Raw genomic sequence first — 19685 nt, 5'->3', positions numbered from 1 at the left:
TTTAAACATGGCTTCTGATATGTTCTAGAGACACACACTCATCCACACCGGTCTTGATGAAGCTAGTGACAACGGTGGCATATTTATTGAGATCTGAATATTGTCCAATCCACTGATTCAAAACAGTCCCGTAAGCACTCCTCCATCTTCTCTGACCATACCTTTGTGGTCCTACCACTAGTGATGTGTTCCTCAGTCTCTGCCTGTATGCTGGGAGCAGAAGTACAGCCAGATGATTGTAGTTGGCAAAGTAAGGGCATGGGATGGCACAGTAAGCATTCTTGCTGGTGGTATAACAGTGGTCAAGTGTGTTGGCTCCTCCGGTTCCACAGGTGACGTATCAGTGGTAGTTGGGCAGAGAATTCTTCAAGATGGCCTGGTTCAGGTCCACCGCAATGATCAAGAAGGCATCTGGGTACGCAGTTTCATGACTGCTGTTCATGGTGCTCAGATCCCCCAGTGCCTGCCTGACATTGGACAGATTGGAATGTGAACTGTAACCATGATGACGGTGGGAAACTCCCTCAGCAGATAAAGTAGATGACACTTAACCATCAGGTGCTCCTGGTCAGCAAAGCACGAGAGACAGAACTGCCACATCTGTGCACCACAATGAGTTAATCATGAAACAAACACTGCCACTTCTGCTTTTACCTGTTACCGCTGTCCAAACCATGCAGTGGAAGGTGGATCCCACGGACTGCAGTGCTCCGTTCAGAATGCTGGGGTTGAGCCACGTCTCTCTAAAGCAAAGTACACAGCGGTGCCCAATGTCCCTCTGGTACTGCAGTCTTGCTCTGAGGTCTTTATCTTCCAGACGTAAATGTTAGCCCAGATCAGAGGCGATTGCCGATTGCGTCACCTCTGATCTGGGCTGACGCTTACGTGCTGGGTGGCACCTAATTAATTAGCTTGTTTATTTTGGCTTTTTTCTTAAAGATGTGCTTGGTGCATCCCAGCTACCGCTGCACCCCTGTATGCTTCGCGGATCGGTATCGGTCCACAGCCTGGAGGTTGGGGAGCCTCCGACAACTCAGCCTAACACACCATCATCAGTGTGCTCGGTGCTGTCTTCCTGATTCCGGTAAGTGATACTACACTGTACATACATTATTTCTACTTTACATAGGCTGTGTACTTTTATGTGTTATTTGGTATGATTTGGCAGCTTCATAGCTTAAAGGTTACTGGAGAGAGTGTTTCTGCTGAGAGCGCTTGTGTGAGATTTTCACTACGGTGGACAGTGCGGCAATGATTGTAGAAAAGTATTTCTACTTTACATAGGCTGTGTATTTATCATATCATTCCTGCTTTTACTATATGTTACTGTTATTTTAGGTTTTATGTGTTATTTGGCATGATTTGGTAGGTTATTTTTTGGGTCTGTGAATGCTCACAAATTTTTCCCATATAAGTAAATGGTAATTGCTTCTTTACTTTACGACATTCCGGCTTACGAATTGTTTCATAGGAACGCCCTACCTTCGAGTGGCGGGGGAAACCTGTATATGGAAAATACCAACAGCTACAACATCCAGTTCTCAATGGTTAGATTTTTGCTTGTATCCACAATTGGTCTGTGACCATAAAACATACTGAGCCACAATGAGCAATGGTTCAGAAACCATGGATGGTCAAACATGCTAATTGACTCATGTTATTTAATCCTGTTTTTACAGTCCCTGGTGAGCTCTAACACATCTAATAAGCTCACTCATTTTGACAAGGACCTTTGCAACCTCCATCACCAGAAAATGTCCTGGAATTTTATGCCTCTCATTCTGAGGATGTACTGAGACATTGAAGCCCACTTATTTCAATCTGTGCATGCATATAAAAAAACGCAATTAAACTGGTAATCATATCAAGTAACACTGAATACAAACCTCCTGGCAACTTCTTTTGATGGTAGGCAGATGGGTGATATATAATTAGAGAAAGAAACAGGGATCGTCATATGCAACAATGCAATGTCACGGTTAAGATTGGATTGCCAATTGTAATAGGGGTGAACAATAATTTTGTCAAGCTTGACGATCTTCTCTCTGTTGCGCTCATACCTGAAAGATGGAGGAATCGGCAACAGCAAACATTAATAACATATTCGATTAAAAAGTGAAAAGGAGAAAACTTAACATGACATCAGAGAAATAATATGGAAAAACAAAATTAAAATTAAGAGATAGCACTGTTAAAAAACGATAACCACAAGCAGCTCTGCAGATGCTGGAAATCTAAAGCAACACCTACAAAATGCTGGAGGAACTCAGCAGGTCAGGCCATGTCCATGGAAATGAACAAACAGTTTACATTTTGGCCCTTCTTCAGGGCTGGGCAGGAAAAAGGAAGACAGATGATTAAAAAGGTGGGGGTGGTTGGGAGGAGGGATAGCTAGAAGATGGGAGGTGTAGCCAGGTGGGTGGAAAAGCTAAAGGGCTGGAGATGAAGGAGTTTGTCAGAAGAGGAGAGTGGACCAAAGGAGAAATGGAATGAGGAAGGGCACCAGGGAGTGGTGGTGGGCAGGTGAGAAGAGATAAGAGGCCAGAATTGAGAATAGAAGGAGAAGGAGGGGTTTTTTTTTTACCAGAAGGAGAAATCAATATTCATGCCTAGAGGCTACCTAGACAAAATATAAGGTGCTACTCCTCCACTCTGAGGGTGGCCACATCATGGCACAACTGGAGGCCATGGACTGGCATGTCAAAATGGAAATGGGAATCGAATTAAAATGTTGGGCCACTGGGAAGTTCCGCTTTTGCTGGATGGAGTGGAGGGCTTGACGAGGTGATCCCACAATTTATGACGAGTCTCACCAATGCAGAAGAGGCTGAATCTAGAGCACCAGATAAAATAGACAACCCCAGCAGATTCACAGGGGGAGCGTTGCCTCACCTGGAAGGACCGTATGGGGAAGGTCTGGCAGGAAGGACTATAACTGTGGCTATAAAGATTCAAATCTTGGAATCTTTGAATCTCTATGATTTGTAACCTTATTATATCTTATGGATGAGTCTATGTGCGCTAAATTCTGATGAATAAAAATATAAACCGGAACAGAACCCACTCACCAACAGTCTGATTATTTTAGCGTTCAAATGTCATTCAATACTGAGACAATAAATTCAGAGTAATGTAAAGGAATACATTGTCTCAATTGTGTGGCTCTTTATGGCTTGTCTCTTAATTGTGCAACTGCGACTGTAAAATAGACTGGATGCTTAAGGTGCCTTTGCTGGGGTCAGCGTCATGATTATGTTCACAAAGAGCCTAAGGCTTAATGAAAGGCCTTTCCTGGAAATTGAGTCAGTGAGGGGGCTATGAAATTACCTGGATCAATGAAAATGCTGGAGAGGTGGGAAGCAAGGAGTGGAAGTAATCTGTTCTGGAACCAGCCCTGTTTAATCCTTCTCCATCTGCCTCTCTCCTTGTGATTGGCTCCCCATTTTGTATTTCCCCATCTGCCCCCTTCCCCCACCATCACCCTCAACAGTAAACCCCTGCTTCTACTCCATTTACCTCAGCATATTGTAGAGATCCATTTTAACCAACAATCAGTTCAGAGAAAGGAGAAAGAAAGATTTGGCTTTATGTTGTTACTGTCATAACATCAGAAAGATCCCAAATCTTCTGCAGCCAATAGGAGTACTCATTCAGTAGGACAATCTTCGTTGTGTTAGATTAGCAGATTTTCCAGACTACTGGACCTTACTCTGACTAATAAGACACATTTTTATTTCACTTTGCTTACACATCGGACTGTAGTTTAATAAATTTTCCAGTGAACCCAGTGATTTTAAGGGGAATGGGAGGTGAACAGGTACTTCAGCAAGGGAGATGAGGCTGAGTACAGGGCTACGGTAGGAAACTTTGTCACATGGTGTGAGCAGAATTATCTGCAGCTTAATGTGAAAAAGACTAAGGAGCTGGTGGTAGACCTGAAGAGAGCTAAGGTACCGGTGACCCCTGTTTCCATCCAGGGGGTCAGTGTGGACATGGTGGAGGATTACAAATACCTGGGGATACGAATTGACAATAAACTGGACTGGTCAAAGAGCACTGAGGCTGTCTACAAGAAAGGTCAGAGCCATCTCTATTTCCTGAGGAGACTGAGGTCCTTTAACATCTGCCGGATGATGCTGACGATGTTCTACGAGTCTGTGGTGGCCAGTGCGATCATGTTCGTTGTTGTGTGCTGGGGCAGCAGGCTGAGGGTAGCAGACACCAACAGAATCAACAAACTCATTCGTAAGGCCAGTGATGTTGTGGGGATGGAACTGGACTCTCTGACGGTGGTGTTTGAAAAGAGGATGCTGTCCAAGTTGCATGCCATCTTGGTCAATGTCTCCCATCCACTACATAATGTACTAGTTGGGCACAGGAGTACATTCAGTCAGAGACTCATTCCACCGAAATGCAGCACAGAGCGTCATAGGAAGTCATTCCTGCCTGTAGCCATCAAACTTTACAACTCCTCCCTTGGAGGGTCAGACACCCTGAGCCAATAGGCTGGTCCTGGACTTATTTCCTGGCATAATTTACATATTACTATTTAACTATTTATGGTTTTATTACTATTTAATTATTTATGGTGCAACTGTAAGGAAAACCAATTTCCCCCGGGATCAATAAAGTATGACTATGACTTGAGACCCTGGCTCCAGCTGTGAACCAGCCCCCGGTCTAGATACCAGCTCTTATTCCAGAGCCTGGGATATCAGGATTCCTGAACAATCAGATGCCAGGTTATCAGAGTTCTACTGCAATCTGCAATTATCTTTTTAACACGGTAATATTTTATAAACGTATTGAACCGATTAGCACCTGCATTATCGTATTCATTAGTCAGCAGTCAAACGAACCAGGACAACAAGAAGAAATTACTTTTTGCCGCAGAATGTTGTTAGTGCCCACAACTAAAGGCAATTTAGAACTCTGTAGATTTGGAACTTACTGAGCTCGAACATGTTTTCCAAGACGGGCAACAATATCCGTTGCTGAGAAGTTCTTGTTCCACGGGGGATAGAGAATACAGTGAGCTGCAGTAATGATCCACTGGTCACTCACTATACTTCCACCACAGATCAGTTGTTGAGGATTTATTTGGAATAGCATCACTTGCCTAAAAAAAAGATGAGACTGAAATACTTACTACAAACTGACTTGGAGCAAGTTCTCTAACTTAACTCAGAAATGCAGTGAAACTTGAAAATTGGTCTCAAAATTTGTTTCAAAATAGTTATCAGAAATTCACTTATTCACTGGGCCTTAGAAGTTGCAAACTCAGGAGCAATGGGAAGAATTAGGAAGCACTTGTACTTACACAGTATTTGATTATATTTATCATATCTCAGTAAGAATCTTGATGGTGAGGAGAAATATCAGTTGTTCTCACCTCTGAGTTTGACCTAGAGGTTCTCAACTGGAGGGAGTAGATAGGGCAATGTGAGCTATGGACAGGTCTGGGTTTGCCTGACAGCATTCACTCCCTGGGATTACAGATATAGAACAGCCACAGGAATATTGAGAAAGCCCACCTTCCCTGGCCAAACATTGATAATCAACACAGACAGAGGAATTTAGAAATTCGACTAGTGGGCTTAACAAGTCCTGTCTTTTCACTCTGTGGGGAAGCAGTTGTAAAATAATAGAACCACAGGAAAAATGAAGAATGGAAATGAGCCCTTCAGCAACCCCCCACCTCCTCCCCGTCCACGCTGACAGTCAAGTACACACTAAAACTCATCTCATTTTATTTACCCAAAATCTTCAACAACTCCTCCCGAATTCCCCCACTCGCCCACAAGCTAGGGACAGTTTACTGTGTTCAATTAACCCACCAACCCACTCACCTTTTTGGGATGTAGGGGGCAAACTGGAACATTTGCAGGAAAACCCTGCAGTCACAGGGAAAACACGCAAGTTCCGCATACACAACATCCAAGTTATACCTCCTTTTATTTATCATTTCTATCCGTTCTCCCCATGTTTGCTTCCCCTACCTGTTTCAAAATAGCTATCATACCTCCCTTTTCTGGTTCCACCTATCATCTACCAGCTCCTGCCTCTACCCTCACCCTCCCTGTTTAACCAGCCTAATCTTCCTCCCCATCTATCACCTACCAGTCTGTTGTTCTCAATACTCTCTGCTATCCTCCCCTATCTGGCTCCATCTGTTCATCACTCCACTCCCCACCCCCAATCCAGTTCCACCAGTTTGCTAAAGAAACTTGACATGTTTCAGTCAACCCTTTCCAACTTCTGTCAATGCACCATAGAAAGCATCCTATACAGCTTGGTGTGGCAACTGCTTTGCCCATGACCACAAGAAACCGCAGAGAGTTGTGAACACCACCCAGCACTTCATCGAATCTGTGTTTACTTATTGCTGCCTCAAACCCCAGTCACTCTTTCTTCTCCCCTCTCCAATCGGGCACAAGATTCAAATGCATAAAAGCATAAAAGCTCAAGGCCAGTTTCTATCCAGCTGTTATCATACTCTTGAATGGACCTTTTTTTGAATAAGGTGGACTCTTGACCTCACAGTCTACCTTAGTATGATCTTGCACTTTATCATTCACATGCACTGCCACTTCTCTGTAGCTTTTGCACTTTATTCCGCATTTTAATTTCATTTTCGTTATTTGATCTTAGTGCACTGTGGAACATTTTGATCCATATGAACAGTATGCAAGATGTTTTTTACTGAATCCTGGTACATGTGACAATACTTGACCAGTTCCAAAACCAATACCAATAGCTGTCAAGTAACAGTGTTATCTCACCCCTCCCTCTCACTTCTATACATTGGCTAACTTCCCCTTACACTCTTAGTCCTGCTACAATAGTTGGGTCTCGACTTGAAATGTCATCCATCCCCCTGCCTATTTAGAGTTTACTTGACCCACTGAGTTCTTTCTGCTGTTTATTTTCTGTGCCGGATTCCATAATCTGCCTCTCCTGTGTCTCCACTGTAATGATTAGGCTGTTCCCAATCTGACTTACCTAAAATTGCAAACTATCATCTTTTGAAACCACATCAGATAAGGTGTCAGATCTCTTGCTGGGTGAGCATTTCGGAGACAGTGACCACAACTCCCTGTCCTTTGCCTTGGACCGGGATAGGAGAAGTTGGTATGGAAAAGTATTTAACTGGGGGAGGGGGAATTATGATGCTATTAGGCAGGAGCTTGGGAATATAAATTGGGAACATGTACTCAGGAAGATGCACAACAGAAATGTGGAGATTGTTTAGGGAGCACTTGCATTCGGTTCTGGATAGTTTTGTCCCATTGAGGCAGGGAGAGGATGGTAAGGTGAAGTAAGGTGATGGTAAGATGAGGTAAGGTGATGGTAAGATCAACCATGGTTGACAAGAGATGTGGAACATCTAGTCAGGTAGAAGAAAGAACCTTACTTAAGGTTTAAGAAAGAAGAGTCAGACAGGCTCTAGAGAGTTAGCCAGAAAGGAACTGAAAAATGGAGTTGGGGTAGCTAAAAGAGGACATAAGAAGGCCCTGGAGAGTAGGATTAAGGAAAACCCCAAAGTATTCTACACATTGTGAAGAACAGGAGGATATCTAGAGTGAAGCTAGGACCAATCAGGAATAGACAAGAAAACACGTGCCTGGAGTCAAAGGAGGTAGTGGTGGGGGAGGGGTCCTTACTGAATACTTTGCTTCAGTATTCACCAGTGAAGGGACCGTGACGAATGTGAGGACAGTGTAAAACAGGCTGATATGCTGGAACATGTTGATGTTAAGAAAGAGGATGTGTCAGAACTTTTGAAAAACATTAGGATAGATAATCCTGAGGCTAGGCAAAATATACGCCAGATTACTATGAGAATTGAAGGAAGAGATTGCTGTGCATTTGGCGATGATCTTTCTGTTCTCACTTGCCACAGGAGTAGTGCCAGAGGATTGGAGAGTGGCAAATGTTATTCCTTATTCAAGAAAGGGAGCAGGGATAACCCTAGAAGTTATTAACCAGTGAGTCTTACTTCAGTAATGGGCATTTTATTGGAGAGGATTCTTAGAGACAGGATTTACAAGTGTTTGGAGAGGCATAGTCTGATTAGGTATAGTCAGCATGGCTTTGAAATGCCTCGTGAGCCTGATTGAATTCTTTGAGAATGTGACAAAGCACATTGATGAAGGCAGGGGTGGTTGTAGATGGGGTTCAGTGACTGGTATCAGGATGTTTTCAGATGACACGAAGGTTGGTGGAGTTGTAGATAGTTTAAAAGGTTATCATTGGTTATAACGTATCATTGACAGGATGCAGAGTTGGGCGGACAAATGGCAGATGGAGTTCAACCTGGAAAGCTGAGAACTACAGAGCCAGGCTCAGTGCTAGAGATATAGTCGATGTTGGCTACCCCTTGGTAGGTTGATCCCCCAAACAGTATCCAAAGTGATATACTTCTTGTTGAATGGTATTGACATGGAGTATCCTGTACTGGCTGCCTATTCCCTTTCCCTCGCCTGACAGTTATCCAGCTAACTGCCCCCTGCAGCTTAGGGGTAACTACCTCTCTGTAGTTCCTATCAATCATCTCCTCATTCTCCCATAGGAGCCAAAGGTCATCCAGCTGCAGCTTTAGTTTCCTAACACTGTCTCTAAAGCGCTGCAGATCGATACATTTTGTGCAGATGTCGTTGTCAGGAAGACCTGGAGGTCACCCAGAGTTTTCACATCTCACGTGATGAACACACCACTAACACTGGAACCATTCTCTCCGCTCTAGCAATGTACTAATAGACAAAGAAAGAAAAATAATTACTAGAAACTTACTTAGAGCCTTCGACCCCTCTTGTCTAAGCCTGTTGAGCTGAAGCCTGACCACTCTAACTCAGGCCCACTCTCACAATGGCCACTCAGCTTACACCTTGCTTCTTTTTATTGGATTGGCCTTTGCCAAGTGCGTAATAAACCGCAATGATTGTAGCTCAGCAAAGAGTCATGAAAGGCCCGAGCTCTTTTATAAACCTTGCACTGCCTCTCCCACGAGTGAATGCTTTCAGTGACTGAAGCCCACCGAAAGGTCCTGAGAGGCCCCGAGCCTCTGTCAAAAGTGAGAGCTCGTGATGATTGCAGCCCAGCGAAACCTCCCATTAGTTGTGGGACTGAGCTCAAGAACCTCGAGGTAACGTTGCAGCTCTATAAAACCCTGGTTAGACCACACTTGGAATATTGTGTTTTGTTCTGGTCACCTTATTATGGGAAGGATGTGAAAGCTTTAGAGAGAGACTTACCAGGATGCTGCCTGGAATAGAGAGCACGTCTTATGAAGACAGATTCAGCGAGCTAAGGCTTTTCTCTTGGGAGCGAAGGAGCCTGAAGGGTAACTTGATAGAAGTACAAGATAACAAGAGGCAAGTATCAAATTGATAGCCAGAGACTTTTGCTGGGGCTGGAAATGGCTAATACTAGGGGGCATAAGTCTACAGTAGTTGGAGGAAAGTACAGGTGGGCTCTCGGACACAGAATGTAATGCGTGCATAGGTTGTTCTACCAGGGTTGGAGGTAGTGGCAGATACACTAGAAACATTTAAGAAACTCTTAGGTAAAAAAGGATGATAGAAAGATGGAGGGCAATGTGGGAGGGAAAGGTTAGATTGATCTTTAGAGTAGGTGAAAGGATCGGCACAGAACCGTGGTCTGAAGGGCCTGTACTGTGCTGTGGTGCTCTATGTCCTATGTACAAGCACTAATTTTAATCAAAAGAGACAAATATGAGAAAATACTGCCGACCCTCATCGGAATATAAATGAGTGGCAGTTTTACTTGTAGAGCTGAATTGCAGGATCATCAATGCAACCCAGCACATGACAGGAAGAGCAACTTGTCAGTACTCACTCAATAGTTCTTCTTCATTTATTATGATGTAGGAAGCCATTTGGCCCTCTGAGTCTAAACTAGCTCACTGAGAAACCCCATTCTCCACTCATTTCCCATAACCTATTCTCCTCAGTTCTGTCATTCAGCTACCTTTGGGGTCAACCTAACCTACTATCCCAACTTGGGAGGAATCCTCAGGAGGTGGGAGAGACCTACCCTGTCACAGGAAGAACATGAAAACTTCACACAGACAGCACTGGAGGCTAGGATGGAATTCAGGTGGCATTGAAGCCGTGAAACAGTGTTTCTCCCATCCAGCCTAACTAACGTGCCACTTCTGCAGACTCTGCCTCCAAAAGAAAGCGTATAAGTGACCACTTGTAGATGATACCAACAATGAAAGGCTTCACTTACCATGGGGAGCTTCCCATTTGAGCCTCTTCTCCTTTCACAATCCGACCTTCCAGGGATGCTAGCAATTCCATTTCAGTATCATCTCTTTTGTTTAGGCGCTCAAACATTCGTCTCAGTCCACATTCTGTAGGCAATGAAAATGGCTTTGAGTTCATCTGCATTTACAAGGCCAAAATGTAACTAGCCCTTATACCAAATCTCAAGGCATGCCAGGGATATGGCAGTTTCTTGACAATGCTAAGTCAGGCGGCCTCTGTGGAGGCAAAGTAAAAGTTGATGGTACTCCTGAAGCAGGGTCTTGACCCGAAATATCTCTTATTGCTTTGTCTCCACAGAGACTTCCTGACCCACTGGGTTCCTCCAGCAGTTCCTTTTATGCTCCAGACCCCAGTAGTCTCTTGTGTCAATGCCAAGTTCTTCCTTGCCTTTTTCTTAGCTCTCTTTGTGCTGACTTGATCAGAGAGAGAGATAGAGATCCCAGTGAGGGAAAGAAAGTGGGGAGTGGGAGTTAACACACTGGTCCAAGAATAGATTTCCTGTAATTAGTGGAAGTTTAAGTAGACTGAGCAGTAGGAGGAAGCTATTTCATTGTCTCAGAGTAGACATAGAGAGTGAACACATCAGTCAGGGCAGATTAAACTTAAACACGGTTTAAGAAATAGATTTAGCAAAGGGTGTGCGACTATAAGACACAGGAGAAGAATGAGACCACTTGGCTAATTGAGTCAGAGTCACCTTTTGATTATAACTGATTTATTTCTCCTTCTCAATCTCATTTTCCTGCCTTCTCCCGTCGAAGGGTAGATTAAATAGAGATTAGAGAAATAAGACACCAATTTTTGGTTGTCTTAAACCGAAGGCAGAAGTTAAATATAGATTCATCAGAGACTGTGTTGTGCCGTATTCAATTTTGTAAAAACATTAAATGAAAGCCTGAACAATTCTGAGTGACATTTTAACTCTTTGTGAATTCACGGCATGTAAGGTGCCTGTAAGAGTTAAACACTGGGGGTTTGTTAAAGGTTTGCTGACGGCGGCCGAATTCTTTCCGGCCTCACGCACCAGTGGCATCAGGATGTCTGTCGATGATCTCGAGTTGTTTGAATGAAAGAAACTACGTTGAGTTAGTGGCGTGAGAACAAAAGATCAAATAGTTTGTCAGTCTCTGTGTGTCTCACTATGCTTGTGGATTGAACCCCAATTTATTGAGGTACCTTTCGCTTGATTCTTGGGACCATGTAGATAGAGGAATAGAAACATGGAAACACAGAATACCTACAGCACAATACAGGCCCTTTGGCCCACTAAGTTGTGCCGGACATGTCCTTACCTTAGAACTACCTAGGGTTACCCATAGCCCTCGATTTTTCGAAGCTCCATGTAGCTATCCAGGAGTCTCTAAAAAGACCCTATCGTATCTGCCTCCACCACCGCCGCCAGCAGCCCATTCCATGCACTCACCACCCTCTGCATAAAAAACTTACCCCTGACATCTCCTCTGTACCTACTTCCAAGCATCTTAAAATTATGCCCTCTCATGCTCGTCATTTCAGCCCTGGGAAAAAGCCTCTGACTATCCAGCGATCAATGCCTCTCATTACCTTGTACATCTCTATCAGGTCACCTTTCATCCTCCGCCGCTCCAAGGAGAAAAGGCCAAGTTCACTCAACCTATTGTCATAAGGCATGCTCCCCAATCCAGGCAACATCCTTGTAAGTCTCCTCTGTACCCTTTCTATGGTTCCTTCCTGTTGTGAGGCGACTAGAATTGAGCACAGTACTGACTAGAGGTAATGTTATATAGCTGCAACATTACCACTCGGCTCTTAAACTCAATCCCACTGTTGATGAAGGCCAATGCACTGTATGCCTTCTTAACCGCAGAGTCAACCTGCACAGCAGCTTTGAGTGTCCTATGGACTTGGACCCCAAGATTCCTCTGATCCTCCACACTGCCAAGCGTCTTACCATTAATATTATATTCTGCCATTATATTCGACCTACCAAAATGAACCACCTCACACTTATCTGGGTTGAACCCCATCTGCCACTTCTCTGCCCAGTTTTGCATCCTACTGTTGTCTCGCTCTAACCTCTGACAGCCCTCCACACTATCCACAACACCTCCAACCTTTATGTCATCAGCAAACTTACTAACCCATCCCTCCGCTTCCTCATCCACGTCATTTATAAAATTCACGAAGAGTAAGGGTCCCAGAACAGATCCCTGAGGCACACCACTGGTCACCGACCACCATGCAGAATATGACCCGTCTACAACCACTCTTTGCCTTCTGTGGGCAAGCCAGTTCTGGGTCCACAAAGCAATGTCCCCTTGGATCCCATGCTTCCTTACTTTCTCAATAAGCTTTGCATGGGGCACCTTATCAAATGCCTTGCTGAAATCCATATACACTACATCTACTGCTCTACCTTCATCAATGTGTTTAGTCACATACTCAAAAAATTCAGTCAGGCTCATAAGGCACGACCTGCCTTTGACAAAGCTATGCTGACTATTCCTAATCATATTATGCCTCTCCAAATGTTCATAAATCCTGCCTCTTAGGATCTTCTCCATCAACTTACCAACCACTGAAGTAAGACCCACTGGTCTATAATTTCCTGGACTATCTCTACTCCCTTTCTTGAATAAGGGAACAACATCCTCAACCTTCAATCCTCTGGAACCTCTCCCATCCTCGTTGATAATGCAAAGATCATTGCCAGAGGCTCAGCAATCTCCTCCCTTGCTTCCCACAGTCACCTGGGGTACATCTCATCTGGTCCTGGTGACTTATCCAACTTGATGCTTTCCAAAAGCTCCAGCACATCCTCTTCCTTAATATCTACATGCTTAAGCTTTTCAGTCCACTGCAAGTCATCCCTACAATCGCCAAATCCTTTTCCACAGTGGATACTGAGCAAAGTATTCATTGAATACCTCTGCTGTCTCCTTCAGTTCCATACACACTTTTCCACTGCCACACTTGATTGGTCCTATCCTCTCACACCTATCCTTTTGTTCTTCACATACTTGTAGAATGCCTTGGGGTTTTCCTTAATCTTGTCTGCCAAGGCCTTCTCATGGTCCCTTCTGGCTCTCATAATTTCATTCTCAAGCTCCTTCATGCTAGCCTTATAATCTTCTAGATCTCTATCATTACCTAGTTTTTTGAACCTTTTGTAAGCTCTTCTTTTCTTCTTGACTGGATTTACAACAACCTTTGTACACCACAGTTCCTGTACCCTACCATCCTTTCCTTGTCTCATTGGAACGCACCTGTGCAGAACACTGTGCAAATATCCCCTGAACATTTGCCACATTTCTTCCGTACATTTCCCTGAGAACATCTATTTCCAATTTATGCTTCTAATAGCCTCATATTTCCCCTTACTCCAATTAAACATTTCCCTAACTGGTCTGTTACTATCCCTCTCTAATGCTATGGTAAAGGAAATAGAATTGTGATCACTATCTCCAAAATGCTCTCCCACTGAGAGACCTGGCACCTGACCAGATTCATTTTCCATTACCAGATCAAGTACAGCCTCTCCTCTTGTAGGCGTATCTACATATTGTGTCAAGAAACCTTACTGAACACACCTAACAAGCTCCACCCCATCTAAACCCCTCACTCTAAGGAGATGCCAATCAATATTTGGGAAATTAAAATCTACCACCAGGACAACTCTGTTATTATTACACCTTTGCAAAATCTGTCTCCCTATCTGCTCCTCGATGTCCCTGTTACTATTGGGTGGTCTATAAAAAACACCCAGTGGAGTTAATGACCCTTATTGAATCATGGTCATCGCTGCTTCAGGTGGATCCAGGGTGTTTTCACGATTCGGAACTCGGAGTTCTCCTGATGACAGCAACGATCAAGTCCCCGACAACAGCGATGATCAAGTCCCCAGACGACAGCAACAATCAAGTGGAGATTGCGAACTGTGAGCCCAGAAATCTTTGTGGAAATCTTTGTAATTTAATACGTAGTATTTTGTGTAGTTTATGTGTGCTTTCTATTTTATGATAATAAATTAGGCTTGAGTTACTTGGTGCTTGTATGCTCATTACCACATCTCCTGGGCACTCAGATTGTTTGGGACTTCAGGGTCTGATCAACCCAGCCCATTGCAGAGAGTTAACCCATTAGCCTTAAGATTGATAAAGGGGGAGAGAGCTAATTCACTAGGATTAAGGCAGATTAAGCAGACAGAGGATGTTATTTTATCTGTCTAAGTGTAGATTTTGCAGAAGGTGGGATAAAATACAGTATTCTATGGTAATTTAAGTAGAGAGTTGGGGGGTTAACCTAGGATAGATCAAATGATGAGTGCCCAATACATCACTAGTTTTAGAGTCAGGAATGTCAGAGATGGGATTGAACCCACCAGGCTAAAAGTAGATTATTCAGAGGATAGGCAATGAGTGGACATTACTGCTACAATTTAAGAATAGCTTTAGCAGGAAATGGTTAATAACATATTTGTTTAAACATTAGGTGAGAGTTTGCTTTAACCCAGATGTATGAGGATTGTTTATGAGGAGTTAGCCAACAAGCAGAAGTGCAGATTAAGTAACAATGGAAAATTCACTCACCAGTTTAAACGTCAACTATTTAGAGTATGGAAGTTGATTCATCAACATAAACATAGATTAGCTCGTGGGTCGGAGTTAAGCCACCGGTCTAAAGGGAGATTAAGTAGTAGAGTTTGATATAAAACAATTACCTATGTATAGATAAAGCTGAGAGCAGGAGTTAGCCTGTCAGTCAAGGGGCAGACTAAACAATTCCAGCAATGAATTAATCTAGTGTGAAGATAGATTAAATAGTGAATTAGATTTATTTCACTCACATAAAAACAGATTAAACTGAGAATCGAGGTAACCCAAAGGTATAAGGGAGAATTGTGGCAGCTTGGAGTAAACAATAAAGGGAGTTGGAGTTAACCCATTGGTTTAAGTGTAGATAAAGAAGAAAATTGGTGCTAACCCAGTAATCAACAGGTAAATTAATGTCAAGAGCGGGAGTCAATCTAGCAGTCTCAAGAAGCATTATGCGAAGGACAGTGTTGAACTAGTTGTATATAAAGTGGGAAATAACCCAGTAGAATGAGGGTATACTAGGTGGATTGTGGTACTAATTCATGAGACAAAGGTGAGATTAAGTAGCTGACGGAACGCAGTGCACACTCTAATTTGCAAAGCAGTCTGGTGGCTTTTTTAACCGGTGTTTAAACTGTATAGGAGGTGTCAGTTTGCTTCCTATTACCCAGTTATATTTCTCACATGCTTACACTTCTACACTCTATCTACACTCCCTTTTGCCTTGGAAAAGATGCCAGCAAAATCAAGGTTCCCTCCCAGCCCAGTAATTTTCTCTTCTTCCCCCACCAATTAGGCAGAAGATACAAAAAGCCTGAGAACATATACAGTACCAGGCTGAAGGGCAGCTTCTATCCCACTGTAAAAAGAGTCCTCAATGGACCTCTTATACAACAGCAGTCTTGATCTTTCCATAAGGTCATGAGACAAAGGAGCAGAATTAGACCATTTGGCCCATCAAATATGCTCTGCCCTTTGATCATGGAAGATTTATTTTCCCTCAACTCCATTCTCCTGCCTTTTCTCTATAATCTTTGACGTCCTCAGTAATCAGGAACTTATCAACCTCCATTTTAAACATATCCAATAACCTGGCCTTCACAGACGTCTGTGGTAATGGATTCCACAGATTCATCACAATCTAGCTAAAGAAATCTCTCCTCATCTCTGTTCTATAGGGACATCCTTCTATTCTGAGGCTGCACACCATGGCTCCTCATGTCTCCTACTATTGGAAACATCCTCTCCATGTCCACTCTGTCGAGGCCTTTCAATATTCAGTAGGCTTCAATGAGATGCCCCCTCATTTTTCTAAATTCCAGTGAGTACAAGCACTGAGCCATCAAACACTCCTCATAAATTAACCCTTTCATTCCTGGGATCATTCTTGAAAACCTCTTCTGGACCCTCTCCAATGCCAGCACATTTTTAGATACGGAGCCCAAACTGCTCACAGTACTCTTAAGTGTGGTCTGACTAATATCTTATTAAACCTTAGCATTACATCCTTGCTTTTATATTCTAGTCTTCTAGAAATGAATGCTAATATCGCATTTGCCTTCCTTATCACTGACTCATTCTGAAAGTTAACCTACAGGGAATCCTGCACAAGGGTTCCCAAGTCCCTTTGCACCTCTGATTTTTGAATTTGATCCCGGTTTAGAAAATAGTCAATGCTTTTAATTCTTCTACTGAAGAGCATGACCATACATTTATCTACACTGTATTCAATTTGTCACTTCTTTGCCCATTCTCCTAATCAGTCTAAATCTATCTGTAGTCTCCCCAAGATAGACTCTCCACCAACTTGACCAAAAAGTTATCAATCCTGTCATCCAGATCATTATTATGTAACATGAAAAGTAGTGGACTCAACACCAACCCCTGCTTCACTGATAGCCAACCAGAAAAGGCCCCCTTTATTCTCTCTCCTTGCCTTCTGACAGTCAGCCAACCTTCTTTCCATACTTGGATCTTTCCTGTAATACCTTGGGCTCTTATTTTGTTAAGCAGCCTCATGTGCAGTTTCTTGTCAGAGGCCTTTTGAAAATCCAAGTAAAAAAACATCCATTAACTCTCCTTTGTCTATTCTGTCTGTTATTTCCTCAAAGAATCCCAACAGATTTGTCAGGCAAGATTTCATTTTAAGGAAACCATGCTCACTTTGGCCTATTTTATCATGTGCCTCCAGGTAACCCGAAACCTCATCCTTAATAATGGACTCCAAAATCTTCTCAGCCACTGAAGTCAGGCGAACTAGTTTATAATTTCCTATCTTTTCTCTCCCTCCCTTCTTAAAGAGTGGAGTGATAGTTGCAATATTCCCATCCTCTGGAATCATTCCAGAATCCAGTGATTCTTGAAAGATCACCACTAATACCTCCACAAGCTCTTCAGCTACCTCGTTCAGAACGCTGGGATGTAGGCAATCTGGTCCAGGTGACTTATATACCTTCAGATCTTTCAACTTCCCAAGCAACTTCTCCCTAGTAATAGTGACTACACTCACTTCTGCCCAGTACTTGAATTTATGGCATCCTGCTGGTATCTTCCACATTGGAGACTGGGGCAAAATACTTATTGAGTTAGTCCACCAATTTTGTTCGCATTATTATCTTTTCACCATAATTTTCCAGTGGCCTAATATCCACTCCTGCTTTTCTTTTACCCTTTATATATTTGAAAACATTCTTGGCATTCTCTTTTATATTGTTGACTAGCTTACCATCATATTTCATCTTTTCCTTTTTATTGCTTCTTTAGCTGCCTTCTGTTGCTATAGAAAGCTCCCAATCCTCTAGCTTCCTACCTATGTTCCCTCTAAGCTGTGCGCATGTGCGCGCGCACACACGTTTTTCAACCAGTGCACAAAGGAAATTAATGTGTGCACAAAAGGTTAGTTACCTAAAATAATGTAGTAACTAATAATTATACTTATTGAAAATAACTTTTTAGCTAAATGTTTCTGTTAACTAGTTATTCGGTTTTTCAAATACCACAATGCACGTCACTAATTTACGCCACCTCACCTTTCCTGTTCCGGTTTGTACAACTGCATCACGGCGGCAGCCATCTTTGGCAGACAGTGTTCATATCGTAAAATTTACAAAGATCTGTTTCAAATCCTGTAGATAGCTTACTAAGATTTTATTGAAAAAGATCAGTCAAATGACCCTGTGGCTAAATACTGTCACAAGAAATTGATAAACATCACATACGAAGTAGCTTTACAGGTTTTAAGTGATGTCTTTGATGAACTGGCTGCACTGTGCAAGATTCTGCAAAGAGTGGCCTGACACCGATTGATTCACTTCATTTTGCGCGAGGCAAAATTAACAAGATAAGAAAGCAGTATCTGGGAGACAATGTTTTGTGAAGTGACAAAGTTAAAGTTTTGCTAAGCCAGCAACGTGAAGAAAACGTCACAGAAGATACAAGTTTGCTGTTGACTTTTATAAATAGTCTTTGTGTTCATTTAGAAGGAAGGTTTCCTGAAGATGAGGTACAAGAATGGTCAGCTTTTGATTTCTCCGCAATTGCAGATTGTGACTTCGCATTTGGCAATTAACAAGTTAATGCCTTATGTCTAAAATATCATGAATTTCTTGCTGAAAATACTGTAATAGTTAGACAGTTTAATGATTTCAAATTTTCCGTGCAAGAAAGAATTAAATCCAAACTGATTTCAAACTTTGCTCAAATGGGCGGGAGGAGAAGAGAAGCAGCGCGCTGTGCGTGCGCAGCCCTCCGGTGAAAAATGATATTGTATCTGTTAAATAGGGGCCGTGGACAATTCTGATTTGATGGAGACGGATGTGAAAGCACAGAGGAACATCTGGAAAAATTTCTGAAACGCTCGTTCGCTGCTGTTGTTACTGCACGGTCGGGAATCTTTTGGAGGGTAGGCCTCAAAATCCCCGGTTTTGCCTGCCGTTGGCGACCAAGAAGGAGGTCGAATTGTTCGGATAGTGATGGCGCTCAGTACTCGGTGTCGGAGAGCTGATCAGAGCTCGAAGTTTTCGGATGACTCAGAGTTGGACCATGGCCGGGTATGGCAGGGAGAGTTTTTCTTCCTTCTCTCCGTCTGCGTGAGATGTGGGACATTTGAGAGATTTTGAACTTTACTGTGCTCATGGACTTCTTCATCAAGTTATGGTATTGTTACACTGTTGTAATTATATGTTATAATTATGTGGTTTTGTTAGTTTTTTTCAGTCTTGGTCTGTCCTGTGTTGTGATATCACACTGGAGGAAATATTGTACCATTTCTTAATGCATGCATTACTAAATGAGAATAAAGAGGACTGCGTGTCCTCATAATCTAAAAAAATGGTGACATTTGTACTTCAAAATGAACAGATTTGTGACCTTGCACAGTTGATGGACATTGGGGGGACCTTTCTTGCGTCTAGTGCGGACTGTGAGAGAGGTTTTAGCCTAATGAATCAACTCAAAAACAAGCTGAGAAACTGTTTAGGTGAATGTCATTTGGATATGTTAATGAGAATCAAAAGCTATTAATTGGATGGAAGTTCTATTAGTCTAGATAGAGTTTACAAAGAATGGGTAAATGCCAAAGACAGGAGAGAGAAAAGAATAACTGAGTGACTTAAAGATGTATGTTATTTTGTTGTTATTCTGTGCAGTTTTATGTCAAATATTTTGTAAACCTACATAAACTGTCCCATGTACGTGTGCTTGCAAGACTGTGTGTCTGACAGAGTGATCAGCAGCACTGGGACTCCACAGGGGACTGTCTTGTCTCCCTTTCTCTTCACCATTTACATCTCGGACTTCAACTGCTGCACAGAGTCTTGTC

The 19685-nt window shown here is 42.8% G+C and overlaps 1 protein-coding gene across 1 annotated transcript in view; it reads right to left on the bottom strand.

Annotated features, from left to right (window-relative positions):
* Positions 1 to 19685, bottom strand: part of f2 (coagulation factor II (thrombin)) — an 87520-nt gene that overhangs the window by 16267 nt on the left and 51568 nt on the right. The window contains exons 9-11 of the mRNA XM_072272209.1: positions 10255 to 10378; positions 4952 to 5119; positions 1887 to 2060 (exon numbers count right to left, since the gene is read on the bottom strand). Of these exons, the coding sequence (XP_072128310.1) occupies positions 1887 to 2060; positions 4952 to 5119; positions 10255 to 10378 (466 nt within the window). The remainder of the gene's footprint in view (positions 1 to 1886; positions 2061 to 4951; positions 5120 to 10254; positions 10379 to 19685) is intronic.

Source organism: Mobula birostris, chromosome 11 (genome assembly GCF_030028105.1).
Source record: "Mobula birostris isolate sMobBir1 chromosome 11, sMobBir1.hap1, whole genome shotgun sequence".
NCBI lineage: Eukaryota > Metazoa > Chordata > Chondrichthyes > Myliobatiformes > Myliobatidae > Mobula > Mobula birostris.
This window is presented reverse-complemented; position numbering and strand designations above follow the sequence as displayed.